This window comes from Lactuca saligna, chromosome 4 (assembly GCF_052625555.1).
Source record: "Lactuca saligna cultivar CGN05327 chromosome 4, ASM5262555v1, whole genome shotgun sequence".
NCBI lineage: Eukaryota > Viridiplantae > Streptophyta > Magnoliopsida > Asterales > Asteraceae > Lactuca > Lactuca saligna.
Window position 1 is genome coordinate 15,443,748 of NC_136420.1, and position 24,311 is coordinate 15,468,058.

General features: G+C 41.3%; 2 protein-coding genes across 2 annotated transcripts; both read left to right on the forward strand.

Moving 5' to 3' along the window:
• Window positions 1–849: 849 nt before the first annotated feature.
• On the forward strand, window positions 850–2,795 carry LOC145039311 (uncharacterized). The gene is made up of 3 exons (XM_078987377.1): window positions 850–1,143; window positions 1,243–2,004; window positions 2,600–2,795. The coding sequence occupies exons 1-3, from the start codon at window positions 850–852 to the stop codon at window positions 2,609–2,611; spliced, it is 1,068 nt and encodes a 355-aa protein (XP_078843503.1). The 3' UTR covers window positions 2,612–2,795.
• A 798-nt stretch (window positions 2,796–3,593) lies between these two features.
• On the forward strand, window positions 3,594–6,500 carry LOC145039312 (uncharacterized). The gene is made up of 5 exons (XM_078987378.1): window positions 3,594–3,695; window positions 3,813–4,148; window positions 4,329–4,808; window positions 4,936–5,526; window positions 6,108–6,500. The coding sequence occupies exons 1-5, from the start codon at window positions 3,594–3,596 to the stop codon at window positions 6,498–6,500; spliced, it is 1,902 nt and encodes a 633-aa protein (XP_078843504.1).
• Window positions 6,501–24,311: the final 17,811 nt, after the last annotated feature.

Genomic DNA, 24,311 nt, shown 5'->3' on the forward strand with positions numbered 1-24,311 from the left:
CAACTAAGTCGATATTCACAGCAGTATAGAAGGATTCATTCCAGTCAAAATCAAAGTTTCTCGAAGTTTACGGCCTGAGTTTACGGCCGTAAACTCCTCTTCACAGCCACAAGTTCATTCTACGAAAACGATTATTTTACACATCATTCAAGCCTTCGTGATCAAATTTTGATCCTGGCATTTAATTGAGTTGTTTTAAAAATTAAAAATCGAACTTTTATATCTGACTTTCATTGACCGTAAACTCGAGTATTCACGAAAAATCGATTTTCTGTTAAACGATAATTACACCATTAATTTTCGGAGTTTAAATCAAAAGGTATCTTTGGATCGTAAACTCGAGTTTACGGCCTAAGGTTTACGGCCAACAAGTTTACGGCTAAGTCAGTTACTATATATTAGTTGAAATTAATTCCTGAATTTAAAAATTCAAAATAAAAACTTTTTTAGCTAAATAAATTTGACCGTAAACTCCAGTTTACGGTGTAGAGAGTGTTTACGGCCTAGAAAGTTTACGGTCAAATAAATTTACAGCCTTAAAATTTACTACATATATTTTTTAAAATGGATACACAAAATTCAACTCAATACCAAGAACTTGATGCTGTGATGGGTACAACCACGCGCATTCCAAGACTTATGTCCGCTGATGGTTTTCCCGAGTGGAAATATAGAATTGAAAAGTATATAAAGATGAAGGACTTCAAGATTTGGAAATGTGTTTTAAAGGATCCAGTCAGAATCACCACTACAGTGGAGGGGCAGGTGGTCGACAAGAAAATCGAAAACTACACTGATGAAGACTTTGAGAGTGTAGAAGAACAAGAAAAGGCATTGGCCATTTTGACTATGGCTTTATCTCCAGACATTGCTCAAGGATTCAGAGAGTATACTTCTGCTAAAGCACTGTGGGAAGCTCTCATTGAAGTATATGAGGGAAATGAAGACATGCGAGAAAGTCGCAAAGATATGCTGAGACAACGCTTCAATATGTTTAATTATGTTCCCGGAGAGACTCTCGAAGCTCAACTGCAGCGATTTACAACTCTCAACACAGAGATGACTGTGGCAGGGATCTTCTATACAAAGTCAGAAATTAATAAGAAGCTACTAAATGCACTCCCAAAATCTTGGGACATGAATGTAGCAGTAATTAAGAAGACTAAGGATCTCAATCGCCTTTCCCTAGCTGAAGTGATGGTTGTCATCAAAGCGTGTGATATTGATGACAAGCAGTGAGAGATCAATCATGTGAACTCCTACTCAGCTGCCAATCTTGGAATTTCAACTAATAATGCTCTCTCTTCTTTCTCTTATACTCCTGCAGGTTCATCTTCCTCTGCACCGGTCATTCCTTACCCACAAAGTCAGCCTCTCATGTCTACCCAAACTGTTTCATCCTCAAATGTGGCTTCCTCATCAAAGGGAAAGGAGGGTGATGAAAACCTTGTCTTTGCAGCAGGGCTTGTAAATTGCTACAATGCTATTGTAGCTGGAGAACTTCCACCTCAATTGTTATTTGCAGATCTTGATCAAATCCATCCGGAGGACATTGAGGAAATGGACATCACATGGCAAATTGACATGGCTGTATTTAGGGCAAAACAGTTTGCCAAAAAGACAGGGAAGAACAATTGGGGAATGAGCGCTGACAAGAAGGTTGGATTCAACAAAGGAAAGCTTCGATGTTTCAATTGCCATGAGCCAGGGCATTTTTCTCGTGATTTCCCACACCCTGATAGAAGGGCTAATAATGACAGAACAATGGTTGCAGTTGGGAACAACCGAAGCAGTGGTCAAGCAAACAATGAAAAGGCTATGGTTGCACAATCATTTGACTGGGATGATCAAATACAAGCTCTAAATTTGTCTGGACCAGAAAATGCTCATCTAGCACAAGTAAGGGATGACACTCAAGCAGGGACTGTAGTAGCTGAAGACAATATGATGAAGCTACAATTTAGCTTGATGGTATCTTCTTCACATGAACCTAATTCGTCCAAGGTAAGTCTTCTGTCGTGCTCTAAAGCTTGTGCAGATTATGTGAAAACTTTACATTATAAAATTGAGACATTAGGAAATGAAGCAGAAAATCTTAGGATTCTTCGTGAACTCAATGACAAATTAATAAGAGACGTAGAAGACCTTAGATATGAAGGGTACCGACTTCGAAAAGGACAAAAACCACTTAAAGCTCAACTAGAATAAAAAATTAAAGACTTTAGGAGACTCCAGGAAGACTTCAACAATAAATGTGAAAACTATGATTATGTAGTCAAACAAAATGCTGAACTGGTTGCTGAAGTTGAATCCTTGAAAGGAAAATTTGAGACCGCCAAACTTGATGTTAGAAAATATGATTTCTCAAGTGAGGTGGTTGCAAATATGATAGACCAAAGTATGCAGTTTAAAAGGAATCAATCAAAAGGTCTAGGGTATAATCATGTACTCCCTCCTTTCAATCATTCATATGTGTCCAAGCCCCTGTCCAAAGAAGAGATTGTCAATGAATCATTTATGACTTATGGCAAGCCCTCCGGTTTTGTTTCGGGAGGATTTATTAATGTTGAAAGTACTAACATTTCTACTTCTCCTGCAGATCAATCCTTGAATCAGTCAAAGCACAAAGTTGAAGGATGTGTTTCTGAAAATAAAATCGAGTCCAAACCTGAAGCTTTCATTTTAAATAAAGACAATTCTTTGTTAAATGCTTTAAGTGACAATATCTCTTGTGGTGTTTTTAATTATTATGATACAGTAGCTGCTACCTCTGATACAATTTTGAGTGTTTTTAATATTTCTGATAAATCTTTAAACAGTTTGGTTGACAATTTGAATGTTTGTGATAAAAATGTTAAGATACCACTAGTCTCACAACCCTTAATAAATATAGCACCCTCACTTGCCTCACAACCTAATAACATTGCATGTTTCTGTCAGACAAGCAAGGGTGTTTGTTGGGAAAACAAATCTGATAAATGCAGCACAAGTTCTAACAATAACAATCAGATCTGTTTTAATTGTGGTACTAAGGGCCATATTGCTAGAAATTGTCTTAATCGAATGTTTGTGAGTCATAATCTTCCAAGAGGAGAGAACGAGTTCAAAGGAAGGTCTTTAAATATAAATTCCTCTAGAAGTTGCTCTAGAAATGATGATTGGGTAGATAAAAGAAATAAAAAAAGGGATATTTTTCACAGACATAATAGGTTTTTTAATCACCTTGTCCCGAACAGTCTACCAAAAAGGAGCATAGCCATGCCAAGGTCAAGCTCATCCCAAAGCAATAGTGGATCTTCAACCAATTCTAGTAGAAATAACACATGCTTTAAGCAGATTGTTAGACATAAAATGACAAAGTTGACTGAATTTTTCAAAAAACCTAATTATAAATGGAAGCCCAAATCTACTCCCAATGCATCATCTGAATCCTTAGAGAAGTTCATGTGCAATAAATCTGAAGAGGCATCGGGATCACCCAGGAAGATCATGACCTGGGTGCCCAAATCTAATTAAACCCGCACATTTTGCAGGGGCAGTTGCGGGGAAATGTCGTCAGACCATGGTTCGTCGACAACGGCTGTTCCCGGCACATGACAGGAGACATCACCCAATTGGACAACATTCAATCATTTAATGGGGGATACGTCTCTTTTGCGGGTGGAGATGGAGGAAAAATTACACAAAAGGGCACGGTATCAAATGGAGTTCTGAGTTTTGAAAATGTGAATTTTGCTTTAGAGCTAAAACACAGCTTGCTAAGTGTCTCGTAGATCTGTGATAAGGGCTATTCTACGCATTTCACTGACAAGGAATGCATGATCTTAAAGCCAAGCTTTGTCATCCCTGAAGAATGGATTCTCGTAAAGTCAAAAAGGGATGGAAATGCTTATATTATCGATATGAATAGCAATCTCCCAGAGCAAGTTACTTGTTTGTTCTCAAAGATCTCTGAGCAAACTGCAATGTTGTGGCACCGAAGATTAGGTCATGCTAACGCCAAAAATCTCAATCGTCTTGCAAAGAATGAGATGGTCCCTGGATTACCTGTCAAAGACTTTATCACGTTTGAGAAATGTGTGTCATGTGCTCAAGGAAAGCATCATCGAAAGCCACATTTGCCAAAGCAAGTTAACTCAATAAGTCAGGTTCTACAACTTCTTCACATGGATTTATTTGGTCCAGTGAATGTGCTAAGCATCAATAGAAGTTCTTACTATTTAGTTGTGATTGATGATTTCTCTCGTTTTACGTGGGTTTTCTTTCTATCCAACAAAGCTGGCATCACTGAATTGATCAAGAGGTTCATCATACTTGTTGAGAATCAGACCAATCAAAGGGTGAAGGCACTTCGCACTGATAATGGAACAGAATTCAAGAATTCTGTTCTCAATCACTTCTGCTCTGAGAAGGGGATCCTGCGTCAATTTAGTTCAACTCACATACCTCAACAAAATGGTGTTGCTGAGAGGCGAAACATAACACTTAAAGATGCCGCAAGGACGATGCTGTGTGATTCCAAGCTTCCTGTTTTCTTTTGGGCAGAGGCAATAAACACTACCTGTTATGTTCAGAATCGCGTGCTCATCAACAACGCTCAAATGAAAACTCCATATGAAATTTACTATGGTCACAAACCGTCAGTCAGCCATTTTCGAGTATTTGGCTGTCCTTGCACCCTTCTTCACCTAGATGCTAATCCGAAGTTCAATGCCAAAGCTGATGACTGCTATTTTGTTGGGTATGCTGCACGTACCGCTTATAGAGTCTACAACAAGAAAACCAAACAGATTGTGGAATCCTATGACGTGCGTTGGTTAAGAGAATGAGACAGACGCAAGAGTGGGTCCGGACTGGTTGTTTGATTACACGATACTCTTTAAATCCTTAAACGTGTATTCAAATGATATATCCAGAACTGATTCGCATTGGAAGAGTATCTCTGAAGATGAAGACGAAGAAGTTGTATACAAGCCTGTATCTAAACCTTCTAATTCATCGAAAGGAAAGTCTAAAGCTTCAACCGAATGGGAGTCCTCTGATTCACGCAAGGGAGAATCTTCTGCTTCATCTGAGGGGGAGCCTTCTGCTTCATCTGAGGGAGAGCCTTCTGCTGCAATTGAGGAGGAGTCTTTTGCAACATCTTCGGAAAAGTCCTCTGCTACTTCTCAGGGGAGGCCGTTCTTGGAACATGACAGTCCTCAATCAGACCACACTGATTCTTCTGATGCTGAATCGAGACCTCTCATATCATTAGAGAAAGAGTTCGTTCCAAATGATGCTTCCGTTGTCTCTTCAACCTTGATGGAATTACTCTTTCCTGACCTTATTACAGATGAGTATGTTGCAGAACCATCTGGTTCTACTCAACAAGCAAATGAAGGAGGTCTTAACATTCACACTCTACCTGTCTCTATCAATGACATCAGCCAAGAAATACCCTCTAGGGTTCAACGGGATCATCCGATCGAGAACGTTATCAGCCAGCTAGATAGTGGTGTTAAAACTAGAAGTCAAAGTGGAGACGTGAATACATGTTTGTATTCTTGCTTTATCTCTCAAATTGAGCCCAAGAATGTAGAAATGGCTCTAAATGAACCTAGCTGGGTGGATGCAATGCATGAAGAATTGCATCAATTTGAAAAACTCGGTGTTTGGAAGTTAGTTGAGTTACCAAAGGGTAAAAAATCTCTTGACGCACGGTGGGTCTATCGTAACAAGCAGGACGCTTCAGGGGTCATTGTGCGAAACAAAGCTAGACTGGTAGTTCACGGGTTTCGACAATCGAGGACTACATTGAGGTTTATGCTCCCGTAGCTCGCTTGGAGGCTATTCGTATCTTCTTGGCGTATGCTTCGTATATGAACTTTATTGTTTTTCAAATGGATGTCAAGACTGACTTCTTGTATGGCAAGGTGAAGGAAGAAATCTACGTTGATCAACCTCCAGGGTTTGTCGACCCGAAATTTCCTAATCATGTTTACAAGTTGGCCAAAGCGTTGTATGGGCTACATCAAGGTCCTAGAGCATGGTATGCAACTCTAACTAAGCATTTGCTCGGACATGGTTATACATGTGGTACTATCGATAAAACATTGTTTATAAAGCATGTCGACAAGGACCAGACACTTGTTCAAATATACGTCGACGACATAATCTTTGGATCAACTAGCCAACAACTTTGCAAGGAGTTCGAAAATGTAATGAAGAAAAGATTTGAAATGAGCTCTTTGGGAGAAATGACCATGTTTTTGGGGCTTCAGGTTAAACAGAATTCAACCGGCATCCTTCTTCATCAGGCCAAGTATGTGGAAGATATTCTTGAGAAGTTCGCACTTCATGATGCTAAATCTGCTTCAACACCGATGGCTGAACGACCTCTCCTGACTCCAGATCCAGAAGGCGAACCCGTAGATCAAACTCTTTATCGATCGATGATCGGATCCCTTATGTATCTCACTGCAAGTCGACCAGACATAATGTTTGCAGTTTGTCAATGAGCACGCTATCAGGCTAATCCTAAACTCTCTCATCTTATTGCTGTTAAAAGAATTTTTCAATATATCAAAGGAAGCCCTAAATTGGGTCTTTGGTATCCGAAGAATTCTGAATTTAATCTTTATGCTTTTACTGACAGTAATTATGGAGGTTGTGGGCTTGACAGGAAATCAACTTTAGGAGGATGTCAATACCTAGGTGACAGACTAGTTTCATGGCAATGCAAGAAGCAGCACACTGTCTCGACTTCGACAACAGAGGTGGAATATGTGGCAGCATCAGCTTGTTGTTCTCAAGTTATTTGGATCCAACATCAGCTGTTGGACTACGGTTTGAATTACTTAGAAACCCCTATCTATTGTGATAATGAGGCCGCCATACAAATTGCTAAGAACCCAATCCAACACTCTAAAACCAAGCACATCGATATTAAAATTCACTTTATCAGAGACTGTTATGAACGATCTTTAATTCAAATCGAACAAGTCCACACTGATAACAATGTGGCTGACTTGTTCACAAAGCCTTTTAACAAAGCTCGTTTTGGTGTGCTTGTGGGATTTCTGAAAATGATACGTTTTGAGGATTAAGTTTTTTTCTTTTGTTTATTTTTTATTTTATTTATTTATTATTTTTATTTTTATTTTTTTTGTTTTATTAGTCTATATCTTGAATTTTTATTAGGTTTGTTTAAATTTGCGCATTTTTTATTTATTTAAATTCTCACCCATGCACAAATTTAGGGGGAGAAATAAAATCCAAAAACAACAAAAATTACACAAAAAATTCCAAAAATAGTGTCATTTCAGTTCAGCATTTTAAATTTTATTGTTAACAATCTCGGTTGTAAGTATTGTGATGGGAAATGATATTAATAAGTGATAAAGGACAACCTGAATCGGCGTAACGTACCTAAGTTGAATCGTCTACGCTCTGTACTCGATGTGCTGGTAGGCGCGAAAGATCTTAAAAAGAGACTTGACTAGGAAAGTTGAACCTAATGAATTTGAGGACTCGACAAATTTTGACCTAGTTAGATCCGTTTAATCTGACATGACGACGCTCGGATAGGTTGAGCAGGGAGATAAACATGAGAATCTACTCGTCACATTAATTGAACTCGTACTTGGAACTGTGGCTTAACTTTTCCTCGATGTGCGGATTCTATCCTTAATTCCGGTTGGATGGGGCGACTGGTAAATTCCGATAAATTAGGTCTGTAGAAAATCGTTTTCTTTCTTTCCGTCTGTTAGTCATATGCTGTCTCCATTGCGTGATTACCAATCCGACCTGGTACACAACATATGCAACTCTATTTCTCTGTAGGAAACATATATGTGTATGAAATATATGTGTGAAAAACTTCTCATCTGTTAGCCATATGCTGTCTCCTTTGCGCGACTTCTAATCCGACCTGGTACACATCATATGCAATCTTCTTCTTCTCAACCCCTCTGAAGTAGTTAGCAATAGAATTATGTATCTCTTCTCTCTCTGAATGGTTGTCTGCTCACCCGGTGTAAGGAGTACTCTGGAAGTTCTTGATGGCTGGGGCATATAAGGAAGCGGGAAACACGTTCCAGTACACCTAAAAATTGAACTCATACAGATTGTCTGTAGATCTTGCTGCTCGATTTAGGTGGACAACAATATCCCTGGTTGTAGTCAATTAAATGTTCATAAGGTGATTTCACTTAAGATTTAGGAGTTACCATAATTACCAGAAATTTACAATTAGGTATATGCCCGAATCATGTCATTGGTAAAAGGTCCAAAAATGTCACAAATCCTTCGCGCTTAAGTGGACCACAATACTGGCAATCGGTCAGACGAAGATGTGAAGATACGGGTACCGATAAGTAGAATAAGGCCGACCAATAACTTTGATCCAAGCATCACAAAAGAAGTAGTAGTTAAAGTTTTTTTTTTTTAATTTTAATTTTATTTTATTTTAATTTTAATTTTATTTTTATTTAATTTTTTTTTGCAACTTCAAATTTTATTTTAATTTTATTTTACTTTTATTTTTTATTTTATTTCAATTTGTTTTATTTTTCTAGCATTTAAAATTATGGTGTATTAGTTTTTATTTTAAAAGTTTTTTTAAATTAAATTAATCCTCAAAAGTTTTTTTTAAATTAACTGGCGAAAAATTGGAAATACTAGGTAGCTATCAGGTAAGAGGGTAAGAAAGGTAGAAAGGTAAAAAAGTAAAAAAGGGGAGTTCACGGCCGGAATCTCCCCACTCAACAGTTTCCGGCCGCAAACTCGCTCTCAAAAGCTCTTAAGTTGCTGAAAAATTTACCTTCGATTTTCAGAAAAACAAATACATCATCGTGAAGGTAGCATCGTGTAGATCTCGAATATGTATTTTGTTTCACAGTTCACCATTGCATTGTGTGTCAAAATTAAAAAAAACCGAGTCGAGGAGTTTACGGCCGTAAGCATAGGCCGTAAACTCTGAAAGTTGACGATTTCGATTCGATGTTATTTTATTATGATGCTATTTATCTTTGTGTTCACGAATATGTGCTTATCGTTTGTTATCTCAAAGAAAATAGTCGATTTTTAGCCACTTTTCGGAGTAAACATTCATAGGCCGTAAACTCCCAGTTTACGGCCCGTGAATTCGAGTGTAACTGTCTTGGATCATTTGAAAGATTTCAGTGATAACTGCGCATCGATTTTTCAAAGTAATTTCTAGGCCGTAAACTAGAGTTTACGGCCCAAGAACAAATTCTCAATTCATGTTTCTTTTGGTCGTAAATAGATTTGGTAACGATTGCGTAGTGTTTTTTTTTTCCTTAGACCGTGAACCAAAGATTTTTTTTTAAGTGTTCTTTAGGCCGTAAACTAGAGTTTACGGCCCAAGAACCAAATTGCTAAAAAGTTTTTTTTTTTTATTGTCCTATTTTTGGTCAAAATAAGTCTTATTGTTGGTGTCGGTTTCTTACAATTGTGTTTGAGTGCAGGCAAATGGCAAATCTCAAGTTTGCAGACATGCACAATCTGGCAATCGTTCTTGCTGATCCACCTGTCATACATTCCGATATGCTATCAATGGTTCACAGGTTGCGTGAATGTTGTGTTGCATCAGCATTAACAGTCAATCCGGTGATATATCAGAACATTGTTCGTGAATTTTGGGAGACGGCAAGGACGCAGATGGATGATGATGGAAATTTCACGGTTGCGGCGAAGGTGCAAGGACGAGACATCGTGATCAATGAAAGCTTTGATCGAGAGGCGTTGTTGATTGACGATCAACCTAACTATCCGACGGAGATTGGTATCGAAGATGTTCATAGAATACTACGACGGATGAGTTATGAAGGAACCTACCTGCCAACGTTGAAAAAGCTGCTCCATCCGTATTGGAGATTTCTGGCTCATGTGTTCGTGAGTTGCATATCGGGTAGAAGGACTGGGGCTGATGAAATTTCTCAACGCACAACTGGTGCGATGGTGTCTTTGGCTGCAGGAATTCATTTCAATTTCTCGAAGTTCATCCTAGAGGAATTTGTAATAAACATCCGAGCTTCTACGAGGGATACCTTTCTCCAATATCCCCGCTTCATTCAAGTGTTTGTTGATATGCAGTTTCCTGAAGTTAGAAAAGCGGGAGACACTTTGGATATGAAATCTTTGGGTCCACACACTGCGGGACTCATTAAACAAAATAGAAGAGGAAAAGTTGTCTTCCGAGGGCGTTATCCATTGGAGAAATTTGGAAAGTTTACAGAATTAGATGAGACGCCAGTGACATACGAATCGTCAGAACCGACTTCTTCTGAGAAAACAACTACTGAGGGTTCGACTCCAGCAAACATAGTAATAGATGTGACTGAAGATGATGAAGATTCGCCAACTCCGAAAGACCAAAGTGCTTATAGTCATGAACACGAATCGACTGAAAGACAAGATGAAAGGGAAATGGTTACCGGTGATGATAGACACGACTCATTTGAAGATCTTGATCTTACGGGATTTGATAATGATGATATCGCGGCTTCTTTAGCTAGTAGTGCTAATGTTGTGTCCAATGAGATTCTTGACACAATTTTTCAAAATGTCGATGATGGTGTTTTGCTGACAACTGAGACGAGGAAGTCAAGCGAAACTCTTACTCCAACTTCTGAGCAGATGGTGTCAACTTCGATTCCAATGGAGATAGTTGTGGGATGTTCCCCTCCTATATCTATTTCTCCTACAACTGAACCATTTGTTAGTGTAATACCTCCACAAGCTGACCAACCTCATTCAAAGAAGAGAAGACTTGATGAAAGACAATCTGAGCTAATTACTAGTTTGGTCAGTGGTCTTCCTACATTGCCAATTACTACTGCTACTACACGACTTTCTGTGACAAAGATGTTCGCAACTGGACCTAGTTCAGTTTTTGATGTTGGCGGCCCCTCAGCTCCTCCCGGTTTTCCTATTTCAAGATTCAATAGGGATGCTGCTTCTGAGAGGCTGGCTTTGCACATGGCAGAAGAACAGCTTCGTTCGCCCAGTCCTCAAGGAAAGAGCATTTTTATAAACGAAGGGGGTGCTCCAGATGATGATTCATTTCTTGCTAGTTTGCAAAAGGAGATCGATGTGCTAAGTCAGAAGAACATAGAGCTTGACATTCAAGTAGCTGAACTTCGTGCTCAGAACATTGAGCTTCGTACTCAAGTGTCTAAGCTTCAGTCAGATAGAACTTATCTTGGTGGACAGCTGGAAGAAGTTAAAAGGGATAAGAAAGTGAAAAGTAAATAGATTTCTGATCTTCAAGAACATTTCAATCTACTAACTTCGAGCTACTTTGAATTGAAAAAGAAATTGGAGGATGATTTTGGTGAGAAGTATAAAACGAACATAGAAGAACAAAGAATAAATCTACATATGCAAGCATATCCAGTAGATGTGCCAACTGGTCAATCATCTGGTTCTGCTGAACGTATTGCTGTTGTTCCTCCTATGGCTTCTCATATTCAAGAGATCATTCGAAAAAATCAAGAAGATGATACTGAGAAGGGGCAGTTGTTATTCAAGAGAAATGCTACTTAGGGTACTTCTAAAGGAGGACCTTTGATCACTGTGACTGATCTTGAAATTGTTCGGTTCAGAGGTACTTTTGGGGATCGATCGGGTGTGGCTGCTTGGGGATTTCACGATCCTCTTCGACTTTGGATTATTATTCGCAAGAGTGGTAACTCAGAGTTGTATAAAGATATTCATGCTTTTAGTTCATTGACAAGGGTTGATCTTACGGAGTTATCACAAGCTCCTTTTATCAATCTATTAAACAATCCTCAAGTTTCGCAGTTTAAATTCTTTCTGGATGAGCAAGTCAAGAAGGGCTTTCCAACAATGCCAACTGCCGAGTCAGTCATTCTAGAACATTCAGATGTGTTTGAAGCTTCTTCTGATAAACCTTTGCAAGTGGTTATGTGGCCACCCACGACTCAAGTGAAACAATTTCCCATTATTCAAGGTTATCAAGATGGGTCGCTTGGTTCTATGGAGTGCTGGGTTTATGATGAGAGTATTTGTGGTGCAGTCATTAAGCTTAAGAATGGGTGCATACGGTTGTATGATCGAAGAGACCTACTGCATTTCAGGAAGTGGGATATTCATTACCTAAGCAATTTTCAGATCAAAGTGGTTGAAGATATCTATGAGGAGGGAGCCAAGGCGTATACCAGGATGGTTGCTGAGATCTTGAGCAAGCAGATGTGGAATGGCGCTATGAGCCAAATGGATGTCATGCTGGTAAAGAAAGGAATGGGGCCGAACTAGTCCAAACCAAGGGGGAGATTGAAAGACCCTGTATAGTGGTTTGGTCTAGGCATAGTAGTTGATAGTAGTAGATGTGTAGTTATGATTGTTTTGTCATGAGTTTACGGTCGGAATGTGTTTACGGCCGTAAACACCTTACGGTTGTAAGTCAGGCTTATAAATAGGGAGTTTTGTCAGTCTTTATTTGTTATTGATACTTTCGTATTCTCCCAAGTTGTATCAGACGTTTTATAGCATTGAAGCGTATGCAAGCTTGGTATTTTTGTTCTATATTTGCTTATTAATTCGTGTTTGCATATGTGATTATCTTTGATCATTGGTAGATCTGTTTTTCGGGACTTTACAGGTATGAGTATGAAATGGTAATCAAGAAAGATTGTTGTGTAGGAATTTAGGAGTTGAGATGACTTGATTTCCATACCAAGGACTGTACAGACACTAGACGACATCGAGGTGAGTTACCTTCCAGTAGAAGTGGGTCTAAGGCACCAAGTCCGGCCCACTAGTATGAGTTATAGTTAAGATGATTGTCTTTGTGATAATTGTCTGGTAGGATTATGTGCTAGTGTGTTATGATATTATGTGGTAGTAGTAGGGGGTGGAATAGTACCCGAAGACCGATCGAGAGGACCGAAGGGGTAGGCCAGCACCCATATATACTAGGCAAGCTTACCGGTCGAGAGGATCGAAGGGGTAGGCCAACACCTAGGTATGCTAGGCAAGGTTACCGGTCGAGAGGACTGAATGGGTAGGTCAGGCACCCATATATGCCTGGCAGTATGTGTTATGAATGGTATGTGGTATGATAGGGGAAATCGCTAAGCTTCATGCTTATAGTTTTCAGTTTCATTTCAGGTACCTCTTCAGCGAAGGGGAAGGATCCGGCATGGTAGCTGCACATTACAAGCACACCAGATTCTGCACTATGTGATCCATAGGATTGTACTCTAATTTTATTACCATTTGATGATATGATTTTGAAGACATGTTGTTATGGTTTTATGGTTTGATGTGATATTGATAATGTTTTGGTAAACTATTTTATAAGTTACTTAATTAAAAATGAAATTTTTGGCTTTGAAAATTGGGATGTTACAATAGATCATAAACGGAGGATGTGTACGGTCTCGCCTTCGCCTTCCCATGGTCATCCGAAGTACGTGAAACATAACCCAAAACTATAAGCCAATGCTTAGTGAGTTCCCCCAAAGTACCAATACACAAATACACATAACAACAACAAACAACATGCATATAGAGCCTTCAGCATGAATGGAGCACCTCACCGGGCCTTTAGCTTATCTGGACCGCTCACATAACCTTCAACATGACTGGACCATCTCATCGGGCCTTCAACCTATCTGGACCATTCTCTGTGCCTTCAGCCCGACTAGTCTACCTCTCAGGCCTTCATTCTATCCGGACCGCACTGGGTCTCTCGGCCTTCAGTTTCCATTGGTCCGCCTCAATCCAACCACACATAACATGTCGACACACGTAATATATATATATATATATATATATATATATATATATATATATAGATATATACTTAACAGACAATCACATAGATCTTACAGATCACTAAGCATAACATACATCCTAGATACCAGGATACTGATCTAACAGGTCTCTACAGCATAACAATATGGAATAACCAGGATGACAATCCAATGGGCCGACCTAGGTGCCTTCGACCTGAAAGTACAGTGAAGAAAAACTCACCTTGTGAACAGAATAGAAACTGATAAGGTCCTGAACTCGAAAGCCAGCTCTCTATTCGACACCTTATCCCACTAAAGACCAATTCCATAAAAACCCAAAATACCCTCAAAGGTCAAACTTGGTAAAAGTTAATCGGTCAATCCCTATAAGTCAACTGAGTCAACCCAGCCGACTCAACTTAACCGAGCTGACCCAGTGCGAGTACGCGGGGAGTACTCCGGAGGTACACTGAGCGTACTCCAAACCCTAGCAGTTTACCACCAACAGGGTGGTTGACCGAGTACGCGGGGCGTACTCCGAATACGTGGGGCGTACCCTTGCATCCTTCAAAATCCAGTAAGTGCTTAAGGTGTAACATCTCAAAAATTGTGACCAAAAATTTCATTTTTAAATAAACAATTATAAAACCATTTGTCTGAAAACAACCATAGTATCAACTCATATGGAATCCAAAGTATCAATAGTCAAAACATGTCATGATAAAACAATATCAGAGTAACAATCCCAAGGATTTCCGGTGCGGAAAATGTAGTGTGATGCACTGTGATCATGTCGGCTCATTTCCCTTCGAAAATGAAGTACCTAAAACCAAAACTGAAAACCGTAAGCACAAAGCTTAGTGAGTTCCCCCATCATACCACATAATCACATATTTGTTAGTCATATCTGGGTGCCCAACCTACCCTGCCAGTCATATCTGGGTGCCCAAACTACCCTGCCAAGAAAATTTGGGTGCTCGACCTACCCTGTCAAGCATATATGGGTGCTCGACCTACCCTGCCAGGCAAATCTGGTTGCCGGACCTACCCTCCGGTTTATCTCAACCGGCTACGGGGACTATTTCACTCCTACCACTACCACATAATACATATCATAAACATGCTGTCAGAGATATCTGGGTGCTCGACCTACCCTATCGGTCCTTACGACCGATAACGAGGTCTATCTCACCCCTCCTACCACTATCACATAATATCATAGCATACTAGCACATAACGCATAATAGATAGTGTTATACTAGACAATTATCACAAAGGCAATCATCTCAGCTATAATCAACTACTAGTGGTCCAACCTTAGTGTCTTCGACCCACTTCTACTGGAAGGTAACTCACCTCAAATGATGTGAATTAGCTGAACTGTCCTTGGCACTTAATTACCCTTTTCATACTCATACCCCCTTAAGGGTCAACTTTGGTCAAAGTCAAAGTCAAAGTCATCATTCTGGTCAAAGTTAACATTCTGGGTTGTCTCAACTCGCCGAGTTAGTCCATCAACTCGTTGAGTTCAATAAATCAGAAAACCCTGGAATCGCGATCCAACTTGTCGAGTTCCGCCCATCAACAAAATCGGGACTTTCCCACCCAGCTCGTCGAGTCTGTCTCAAACTCGTCAAGTCCTTCCTTTTAAAGATTCGGGATACTTCAACCCAACTCGTCGAGTTCTTCAGTCTGATAAGCTTTCTTAATGGATTAAGTCACTAATCTTCTAATCTAAGCTCCATAATTCAGATATAGACCGGAAATGTGCTTAGAAGGGTAAAGTTTCCAAATTTTCCCGTTAATACCCTTCCCCAAAATAGTTAGCTCAAACCCTAACTCTAAAAGATCTAGATCTTGATCCAAGAGCCATTAATACTTCAAGCTAAGGCATGCAAACTGAGATCTAGACCCTAGACACTACATGAATGCGTAAAGTCCTTGATTTTTTCTCCATGCATGGCCTTTTGGAGGTTAAAATGCCAAAACGACATCCTAAAGCTTGCATGGGGCTCCAATGACCATAAAGTTTGCACCTTTATGCCATGAAATCCCTCCAAGGTCCAAGATCTGGAAGTATACTCACTTGGGACGTCCGTTTCCCAAAAGCTAACATTCTTGGACCAAAAGATGGAGAAATGCCCTAAAACTAGATCTAAGCATACTATAGTCAAGATAGGAGCTTTATACCTCTGATCAACCAGAAATGAAGCTAGACTCCTTGATCTACTCTTCTCCAACACTTCCTTGGTCCTTCTTCAAGTATGTTCTTCTTCAAAACCATAAAGAATGCACCAAGAATGGCTCAAAACTCTCAAAAGTGAATTAAGCTTTCGTGGCTAGGGTTTGGGACACTGGAGGCTGTAAATGAGGCCAACCCATAGACGTTAAGGTGTTTAAATAGGGTGCAAAAATTTGAAAATTAGGGTTTCATTCTGCCAGTCCTACTCGTCGAGTTGAGGCTCTCAACTTGTTGAGTAGACTTTACTACCCGCGACCAATTCCATTCCTACTCAATGAGTTTGGGGCCTCCAAGTCATCGAGTTTCTATACAAAATTGAATGTAATTTTAAATTAAATACCTACCAGGAACCGAGCGTTACAAATCTCCCCTACTTATTTTAGACTTAATCCTCGAAGTTTGCTGTGTTTGGAAATAACTATGGGTAGTGCTCCCTCATCTCATCCTCTGGCTCCCATGTCTATTCCGAGCCCTTGCGGTGCCGCCATTGCACCTTCACCTACTCCATCCTCTTGTTCCTCAGATCATTTGTCTTCCTATCGAGGACAGCTACTGTCTCTCGATGTAGTTTAGGCTGTCATCCACCTGAATATCCTCTAAAGGCGCCACTGCAACATCATCTACCAAGCACTTCCATAGTTGGGAGACATGAAAGGCGCTGTAGATCCGACTAAGCTCAGCTGGTAGGTCCAATCGATATGCAACCCGGACCACCCGGGCTAATACCCTGAACGAACCAATTTATCTGGGGCCTAACTTGCCCCGCTTGACACCTTCAGGAGGACCATATCTCCTACCTAAAACTCCAGGTTTGATCGACGTCTGTCAGAGTAGCTCGTCTGCCGAATCTGGGTCGTCTGGAGTCTACTCTGGACCTGTTGGATCTTCTCTGTCATCTAGAGTACCACTTTGGTACTCCCTATAACCCTCTTCCCAACCTCACCCCAACATATCGGGGTTCTACATTTCCTACGATAAAGCATCTAGAAGGGAGGACGGTCAATGCTAGCGTGGTAGTTGTTATTCTAGGAAAACTATGCCAAGGGAATCTAGGTATCCTAGCTACCACCAAAGTCTAGAACACACACCCAAAGCATATCCTCCAAGATTTGGATGGCCCGCTCGCTCTGACCATCCATCTGCGGGTGAAAAGTTGTGCCAAAGTGCAGACAAATACCCAACTCATCATGAAATTTCTTCTAGGATCTGGAAGTGAATCATACATCCCGGTCAGAAATCACGGAAACTGACACCCTGTGCCAAGCTACTACCTCCCTGATGTAGATGTCGGCCAATTTCTTGGTCGAAATGCTCTCCTGTATCGGACTGAAATGGGCACTCTTGGTCAACTGATCCATGATGACCCAAATAGAATCCACTCCCCATGCGGTCCCGGGAAGCTTCGTGATAAAATCCACAGTAATATCCTCCCACTTCCACACAGGGATATCCAACAGTTGCATCTTGCCATGAGGTGTCTGGTGCTCGGCCTTAACCTTCCTTCTGGTCAAGCACCGCTTCACGTACCAAGCTATATCCCGCTTCATGCAGGGCTACCAATAATCAGAGCGAAGATCCCGATACATCTTCGTCGCCCCGGTATGGATGAAGAACCTCAACTTGTGGGCCTCATCCATCAGAACCTAGTGTACCCTGACCCAACAAGGAACCAAGAGCCTCCGATGCAGGGTTAGCAGTCCACGACTGTCATAATCAAATGAGGCTACCTGGCATATGAACCGCTCACACTTCCGGCGCTCCTCCTTCACACCCTCGACCTACGCCTCTTGGATCCGCTCCGAAAGCGGAGTCACTACTGTCATCCTCAGGAAGATGTCCCTGATCGGGGCTACAAATTCCTTGCGGCTAAGTACATCGGCCACAATGTTGGGCTTTCCCGGGTGGTAGAGGATCTCACAGTCGTAATCCTTCACCACGTCCAACTATCATCGCTGCTTCATGTTCAAATTTGGTTGGTCCATCAAGTACCTCAAACTCTTATGATCCGTGTAAATGGTAAAAAGAACCCCATAGAGGTAGTGTCGCCAAATCTTGAGGATAAAAAACAACCGCCCCCAACTCCAGGTCGTGTGTTGGGTAATTTGCCTCGTGAGGCTTCAGCTACCTCGAGGCATAGGCAATGATGTGCCCCCTCTGCATCAACACTGCGCCCAAACCAAAAATGGATGCATCACAATATAATACAAAATCATCAACGCCCTCTGGCAGGGCTAATATCGGCGCCTCTCACAACCTCTGCCTCAAAGTCTCAAACGCTGCCAACTGCTCAGGCCCCCAGCGAAAGACAACAACTTTCTTTGTCAGCCGGGTGAGGGGCATTGCTATCTTGGAGAAGTCCTGAATGAATCTCCGATAATAGCCTGCAAGCCAGAGGAAACTCAGAATCTTGGATGGAGACTTTGGAACATCCCATCTCATCACAGCCTCCACCTTGGCCCGGTCGACCAAAATATCGTTCTGGTTGACAAGGTGCCCCAGAAGTTGCACCTCAAGCAACCAGAACTAGCACTTGGAGAACTTGGCGTACAACCTCTCCCTCCTCAGGGTATCCAACACCTCTCGCAAGTGCTCCTCGTGTTGCTCCTGCCTCTTGGAGTAAACCAAGATGTCATCAATAAAGACTATCACAGAACGATCCAAAATCTATCTGCATACGCGGTTCATGAGGTCCATGAACGTGGCAGGGGCATTGGTGAGCCAAAAGGGCATCACCATGAACTCATAATGACCGTAGTAAGTCCGGAAAGCAGTCTTCTGTACATCCTCATCTCTGACTCTCATCTGGTGATAGCCTAAACGCAGATTGATCTTGGGAAACCAAGATTCTCGCTAAAGTTGGTCGAAAAGATCGTCAATCCTCGGGAGTGGGTAACGGTTTTTCATCGTTACCTTATTGAACTCCCGGTAATCGATAGACATTTGATGAGATTCGTCCTTCTTCCTCGCAAACAGGATCGATGCTCCCTACGGCGAACTGATCGACCTGATAAATCCCTTATCTAACTACTTCTGCAGCTGTGTAGACAACTCCTGTAACTCAGGATGAGCTAACCAATATGGTGCCTTGGCTATCGGAGCCACACCTGAAACTAGGTCAATCTTGAACTCCACCTGTCTCTCTGGAGGTACCCCAAGAAAATCCTCCGGGAAAACATCCGGATACTCCCGCACCACTGGCACATCAACCACGGCCGCCTTACCCTTCTCCTGGGTATCCATAACATAAGCGACATAACTTGCACATCCCTGCTGAAGGTAGCGTCTAACCCTCGCTGCTGAACACAAAGTTGGCCCATGCAACAGCCTCTTGCGTTGAATCGCCTACTCTCCCCCACTTGGGGTCCTGACACGAACCAAATGTTGCTCATAGTTGATCACTGCCCCATTAGGGCTCAACCAATCCATGCCTATGATGACCTTGTTCTCACGCAAAGGAATGGGAACCAAATCCACAAGGTAATGCTCGTTATACATACTCAAAACACAATATTTGTAAACCTATGATGCCCAGACGGATCGGTCGTCTGCAATCTCGACCTCTAAATGACAATCCAACATGCATGAAGAGTCGACAAACTTCTTGCTGAGTGCAAGAGATAAGAATGACCGGATAGCCCCCATGTCAAATAACACATGTACTGGGATGCCTTTCATATGGAATGATACAAAACAAAACACATAGACTATAAATATCAAAACCGACATGTAATAAAGATTAGGGAGAAGAAAACATACCCGTCACCACATCCGGTGTGGCATGCTTCTCCTCGGCGGTCAACTGGAAGGCTCGGCTCCTCACCATTGGAGGATCTGTCTTGCCCTGTCGGCGATCTGTAATCTGCAGGGTCGTTGGAGCTGGCGCCGCCACTGGCACTCCTGATGTCAATCTCGGGTAGTTAACCTTTTTATGGAACCTCTGATTGCAATGAAAGCAAATCAGGTCTAATGTTTGAATGGTGGGGGTAGGGGCTCTGCAATCCTTGCTAAAGTGCCCAGACTTACCGCACTTGTAGCCGCACTATCCCCCAGCTCTGCAAACTGCCTCGTGTGGCATGAAGCATTTCCCACAGCAGCTCCAGTCCTGCTGGCCCTTCGGCCTCAAGTCGAATCCCATGGGTTTCTTCCCATAAACCCCAATCGCCTGCCCAGTCTCATTCTTCCTTTTCCTGATGTGCTCTATATAAATCTCCCTCTCCCTTTCCCTCACTATCATGTCATCCAAAGTCGAGCATGCCGGGTAGCTGACATATTTCCGAATGTCAGCTCTCAACATATAATAGTACCGGGTTTTCTTTATCCCCTCACCACCCGCGTACTGAGGCACCAGTAAGGCTCTATCCTCGAACTTGGTGATAATCTCTGCCATTGACTCAGTAGTCTGTCTCATATCCAAGAACTCCCTAGCTAGCTATTAAATCTCCACAGTTGGCGTGAACTTGGCCCGAAATCTGGTCACAAAGTCCGATCAGGTCATAGCCTAAATGGCTGGAGCTCCCAAGGAATCACTCACAGCCTCCCACCAGTCTCTGGCCTTCTTTCTCAAACAACTAGCAACAAACCTGAACTCCGACCCCTCAGGGCAGAAGCTCGTCACCTGCGCAGACTTAATGTCAGCGATCCATCGTCTCGCCACAATGGGGTCCTTCACCCAGCTGAAGTCTGGCACTCTGCATCCCCTAAAATCCTTGAAGGAGAGTGTGCGAGTCCCTGACTGGCCACATTAGGGATGAGCATATGGACCGGGGAACCGGCCAGAACCGGAACCCGATGGAACCGGTCGGGCCGGGACCGGGACATTATTTTTGTGGATTTTTGAAACCGGGAACCGGTAGGAACCGGAACCGATATAACCGGAACCGGCAAAAACCGGAACCGTATGATGCCATTTTTCAAGGACCGGTTCCAACATTTGAAGACACGACAAGAACCGGTAGGAACCGGGAACCGGTAGAACCGCCGGGCCGGTTCGGTTCTTAATTTTGGCCGAAGCCGGTTCCCGTTTCCGGTCCGGTTCGGGCTGGTTCCGACCGGTTCGGTTCTTTTGCTCATGCCTAGGCCACATGCCATGTCACTCCTGAATGCCCTAAGGCAATCCTCCATCATCTCAATGATACTTTCCTTGATTAACCCGAAAATCACCGGGGTCGCCTCAAGTATGCCTCTCATAATCTTAGATGCAATGAACTCATGCAATCCGTCATTAACTAGCTCATAACGTGTACCAGAACCTGACCCAGACCCTGAACCTCCTGGTCCATGATGTGTCACCACCATTCTGAATCAAACCACATAATTAGGTGTGTACGCGATGCGGTTTGGTGCGGTTTATACCCAAAACCACAAATCGCACCACATATATGGTTTGAGTTTATCAAAAACTGCAAACCGTACCGCGAAAGCTATAAATCGCGTTGTGCGGTTTGATGTGGGCGGTTTTGCGGTTTGGAAAAATCGCCTACATGATGTAACATATTATTAATCTTAAATAAGTAATTACAAGATAACATTCTCGCACTTCATTATGATTTACATGTGGAAAATTAAGTTTCATGCAATATTTTTTATATAGTTTATATCTCTATTTATTAATACGACGATACAATATCCATTTGTATAACTTATATATATGACTAATAGTGTCATTTTTAACAAAATCTATAATTATAGGTGGTTTTTAAAAACAATATTATTAAGAATTAATTAATACCATAATAATAATAATTAAAATACATAGATAGTCCTTAACTGTGACATTGAATCAAATAACATATACATAAGATGTGAAAAGATGTGAAGTTCTTTATATTCAATGATGCAAATCATAACAAATGTTGGTTACAGCTTACAAGTGCAATCTTGAAAATTTAAAGATATATAAGAATAAACTATAATAAAATTTTGGTTATCTTGTTATGCATTTCCGAATACACACACACACACACATGCGGTGCGGTTTGGTGCAGTGCGGGTGGTTTGTTCGGTTTTATGCACACCCTTACACACAATCATCAAAGTCATACACAATATCGAGAGACTTCATACTCACCACAAGTTCCCTAGCAAGAATGGTCCATCTCCATAAAAATCTTTTCAAACCAAGGCCCATAAATTACTCTTCATACCACTGCTCCCACAATTCTTTTCATATTAAGTCCAACAATTACCAAATAGCCCCTCCTTTATAAATTATTCTCAAATGAAGTCCTTACCATTCAGCCCCTTAGTTTCCAAAATCTCTTCAAATTAAGTCCAAATAATTTACTAAGTAGTCCCTTCCTTCACAAATATTCACAAAACTAATCCAGAACTTACACTTTTAACCCCTAACTTCTAAATTATATTATTTTGGCTCCCCAAAATCAACACCCCGCCAAAATATTATGGACTTTAGGACTACTATTCATTTATTATTCTTTCTTTATTTATTTATTTAAAAAACAAGATGTTACAATTCTCCCCCACTTAAATTAGATTTCGTCCTCGAAATCATTCTTTACCATCCCTTACACGCCCGACAACTTGAACGATATGGCCACAAGCCCGAGCATAACCCCAGCCGTTCAATCCAACAGAGCTATCTCAACCAACCACATCGTACACACAAATACTAAGTTCGCTTTACTCCAAGCATATATTACAACTGACCTGTAGTCACACATCACTTTCTACCTCTATTGTCTAACACTCACCAACTCCATGCGTGTTGTGGTCCTTCTCAAGCCAAACGAACCGACCCTCCCAGGTCTAGAACATCAGATGGAAACCATAACCACTCAAAATGAAATCCATCAGGAATCCGAAATCTCAACTCATCTATCCTTTACACAGGTAGGCCCAAACTCAAACTCGAGAGTCTGGTACGCCAACCAAAACTAGAACTACTCCTATCCAATCTGAATCCCTCAAACCAAGGCTCTACTTCCAACTTGTAACACATAAATTTTCAAACAAAATTTTCATTTAAAATAACATTAATCTCATTATACAATCATAAAAACCGTCAGTTTATATCAAGTTATCAAAACACATGTTCAAAAGTTGTTATAACACAATCCAGGATCCTCCGAAACAAATCTCCACCTCGTGTGTGTATAATCAAGTCGGTGCCTTCCCGTGATCCTGAGAAGTACCTAAAACACATAATACATAACATGATAAGCACGAAGCTTAGTGAGTTCCCCGAAATACCACACATATCGCATTAGCCTTTCATGGTTATGCTCAAATAAGACCCTCCGGTCAATGTGTCTCTGTGGGACCCTCCAGTCCCACAACTCGGGTGGACCCTCCGATCCTAACTCAGTAAGCTCAGAATAATACACAACATAAATGACAAAGACATAATGTAGGATATCACAATACTCAATATAAGCACATAAGACCCTCCGATCACACAAAGATTACCACTCTAGGTAAGTATAGTGAGAAGACTTTCCTCGTAAACAAGCAAGTAAATAAGCTCGTACACGAATCTCGAATTAGCCTCCACCTAACACATAAGATAATTATCTCTAATTAACATTTAAATCATGACTTTAAATAAACTAAGTTATTCTCTCTATCAAACTCTTGGAATGGGTAAAAGACCATTTTACCCCTCCATGGTCCCCATAATCCTTGCCTAGACCAAACCCTAAAGTCAACACTCGAGTCAACTGTCCATGTTGACCTGAATTTCCGAGTCCCCATTATTCCTTCAGAAACATCGCAAAAAACCAACTTAACTCATCGAGTTGTCTCATTAACTCATCGAGTTACCCATATCCAGTCTTATCAGGGAAAACCCTAGCCGAGTCGTCGAGTCCATTCAGTTTGTATTTTCATTCAGACATTTTAAGGCAGATCTACTACTCCAAACTCTAGATCTAGTCCCCAAAGGCTCGAATGTCACATAAATCTTCGATCTTTACGTTCATTCATGGCATATTTGCTCCATAATGCCAATATAAGCTCCAACAAAGGTTTGGTGCTCAGAGGCTTGCCTCTAGCTCCATAAAGCTTGGGTCTTTGGGCTCACAAGACCTCCTACAATCCAGATCTGAGGTTTCAACCTCAAGATATGCTCAAGGGACTCAATAATACAAGAAGGATGGGGAAAAACCCTAGAACTCCCCAAACTAAGATCTCATAAGAAAAATGATCAAGATAATGTCTTTTTACCTCAAACATAAAGTTATCCACTGAGAACCTCTAGATCCAAACGTCCCTCCTTGCTCCAAGCCTTGATGCTTTCCTATTCTTCTCTCAAGGTGCACTAAAATGCTCAAGATAGCATCTTTTTA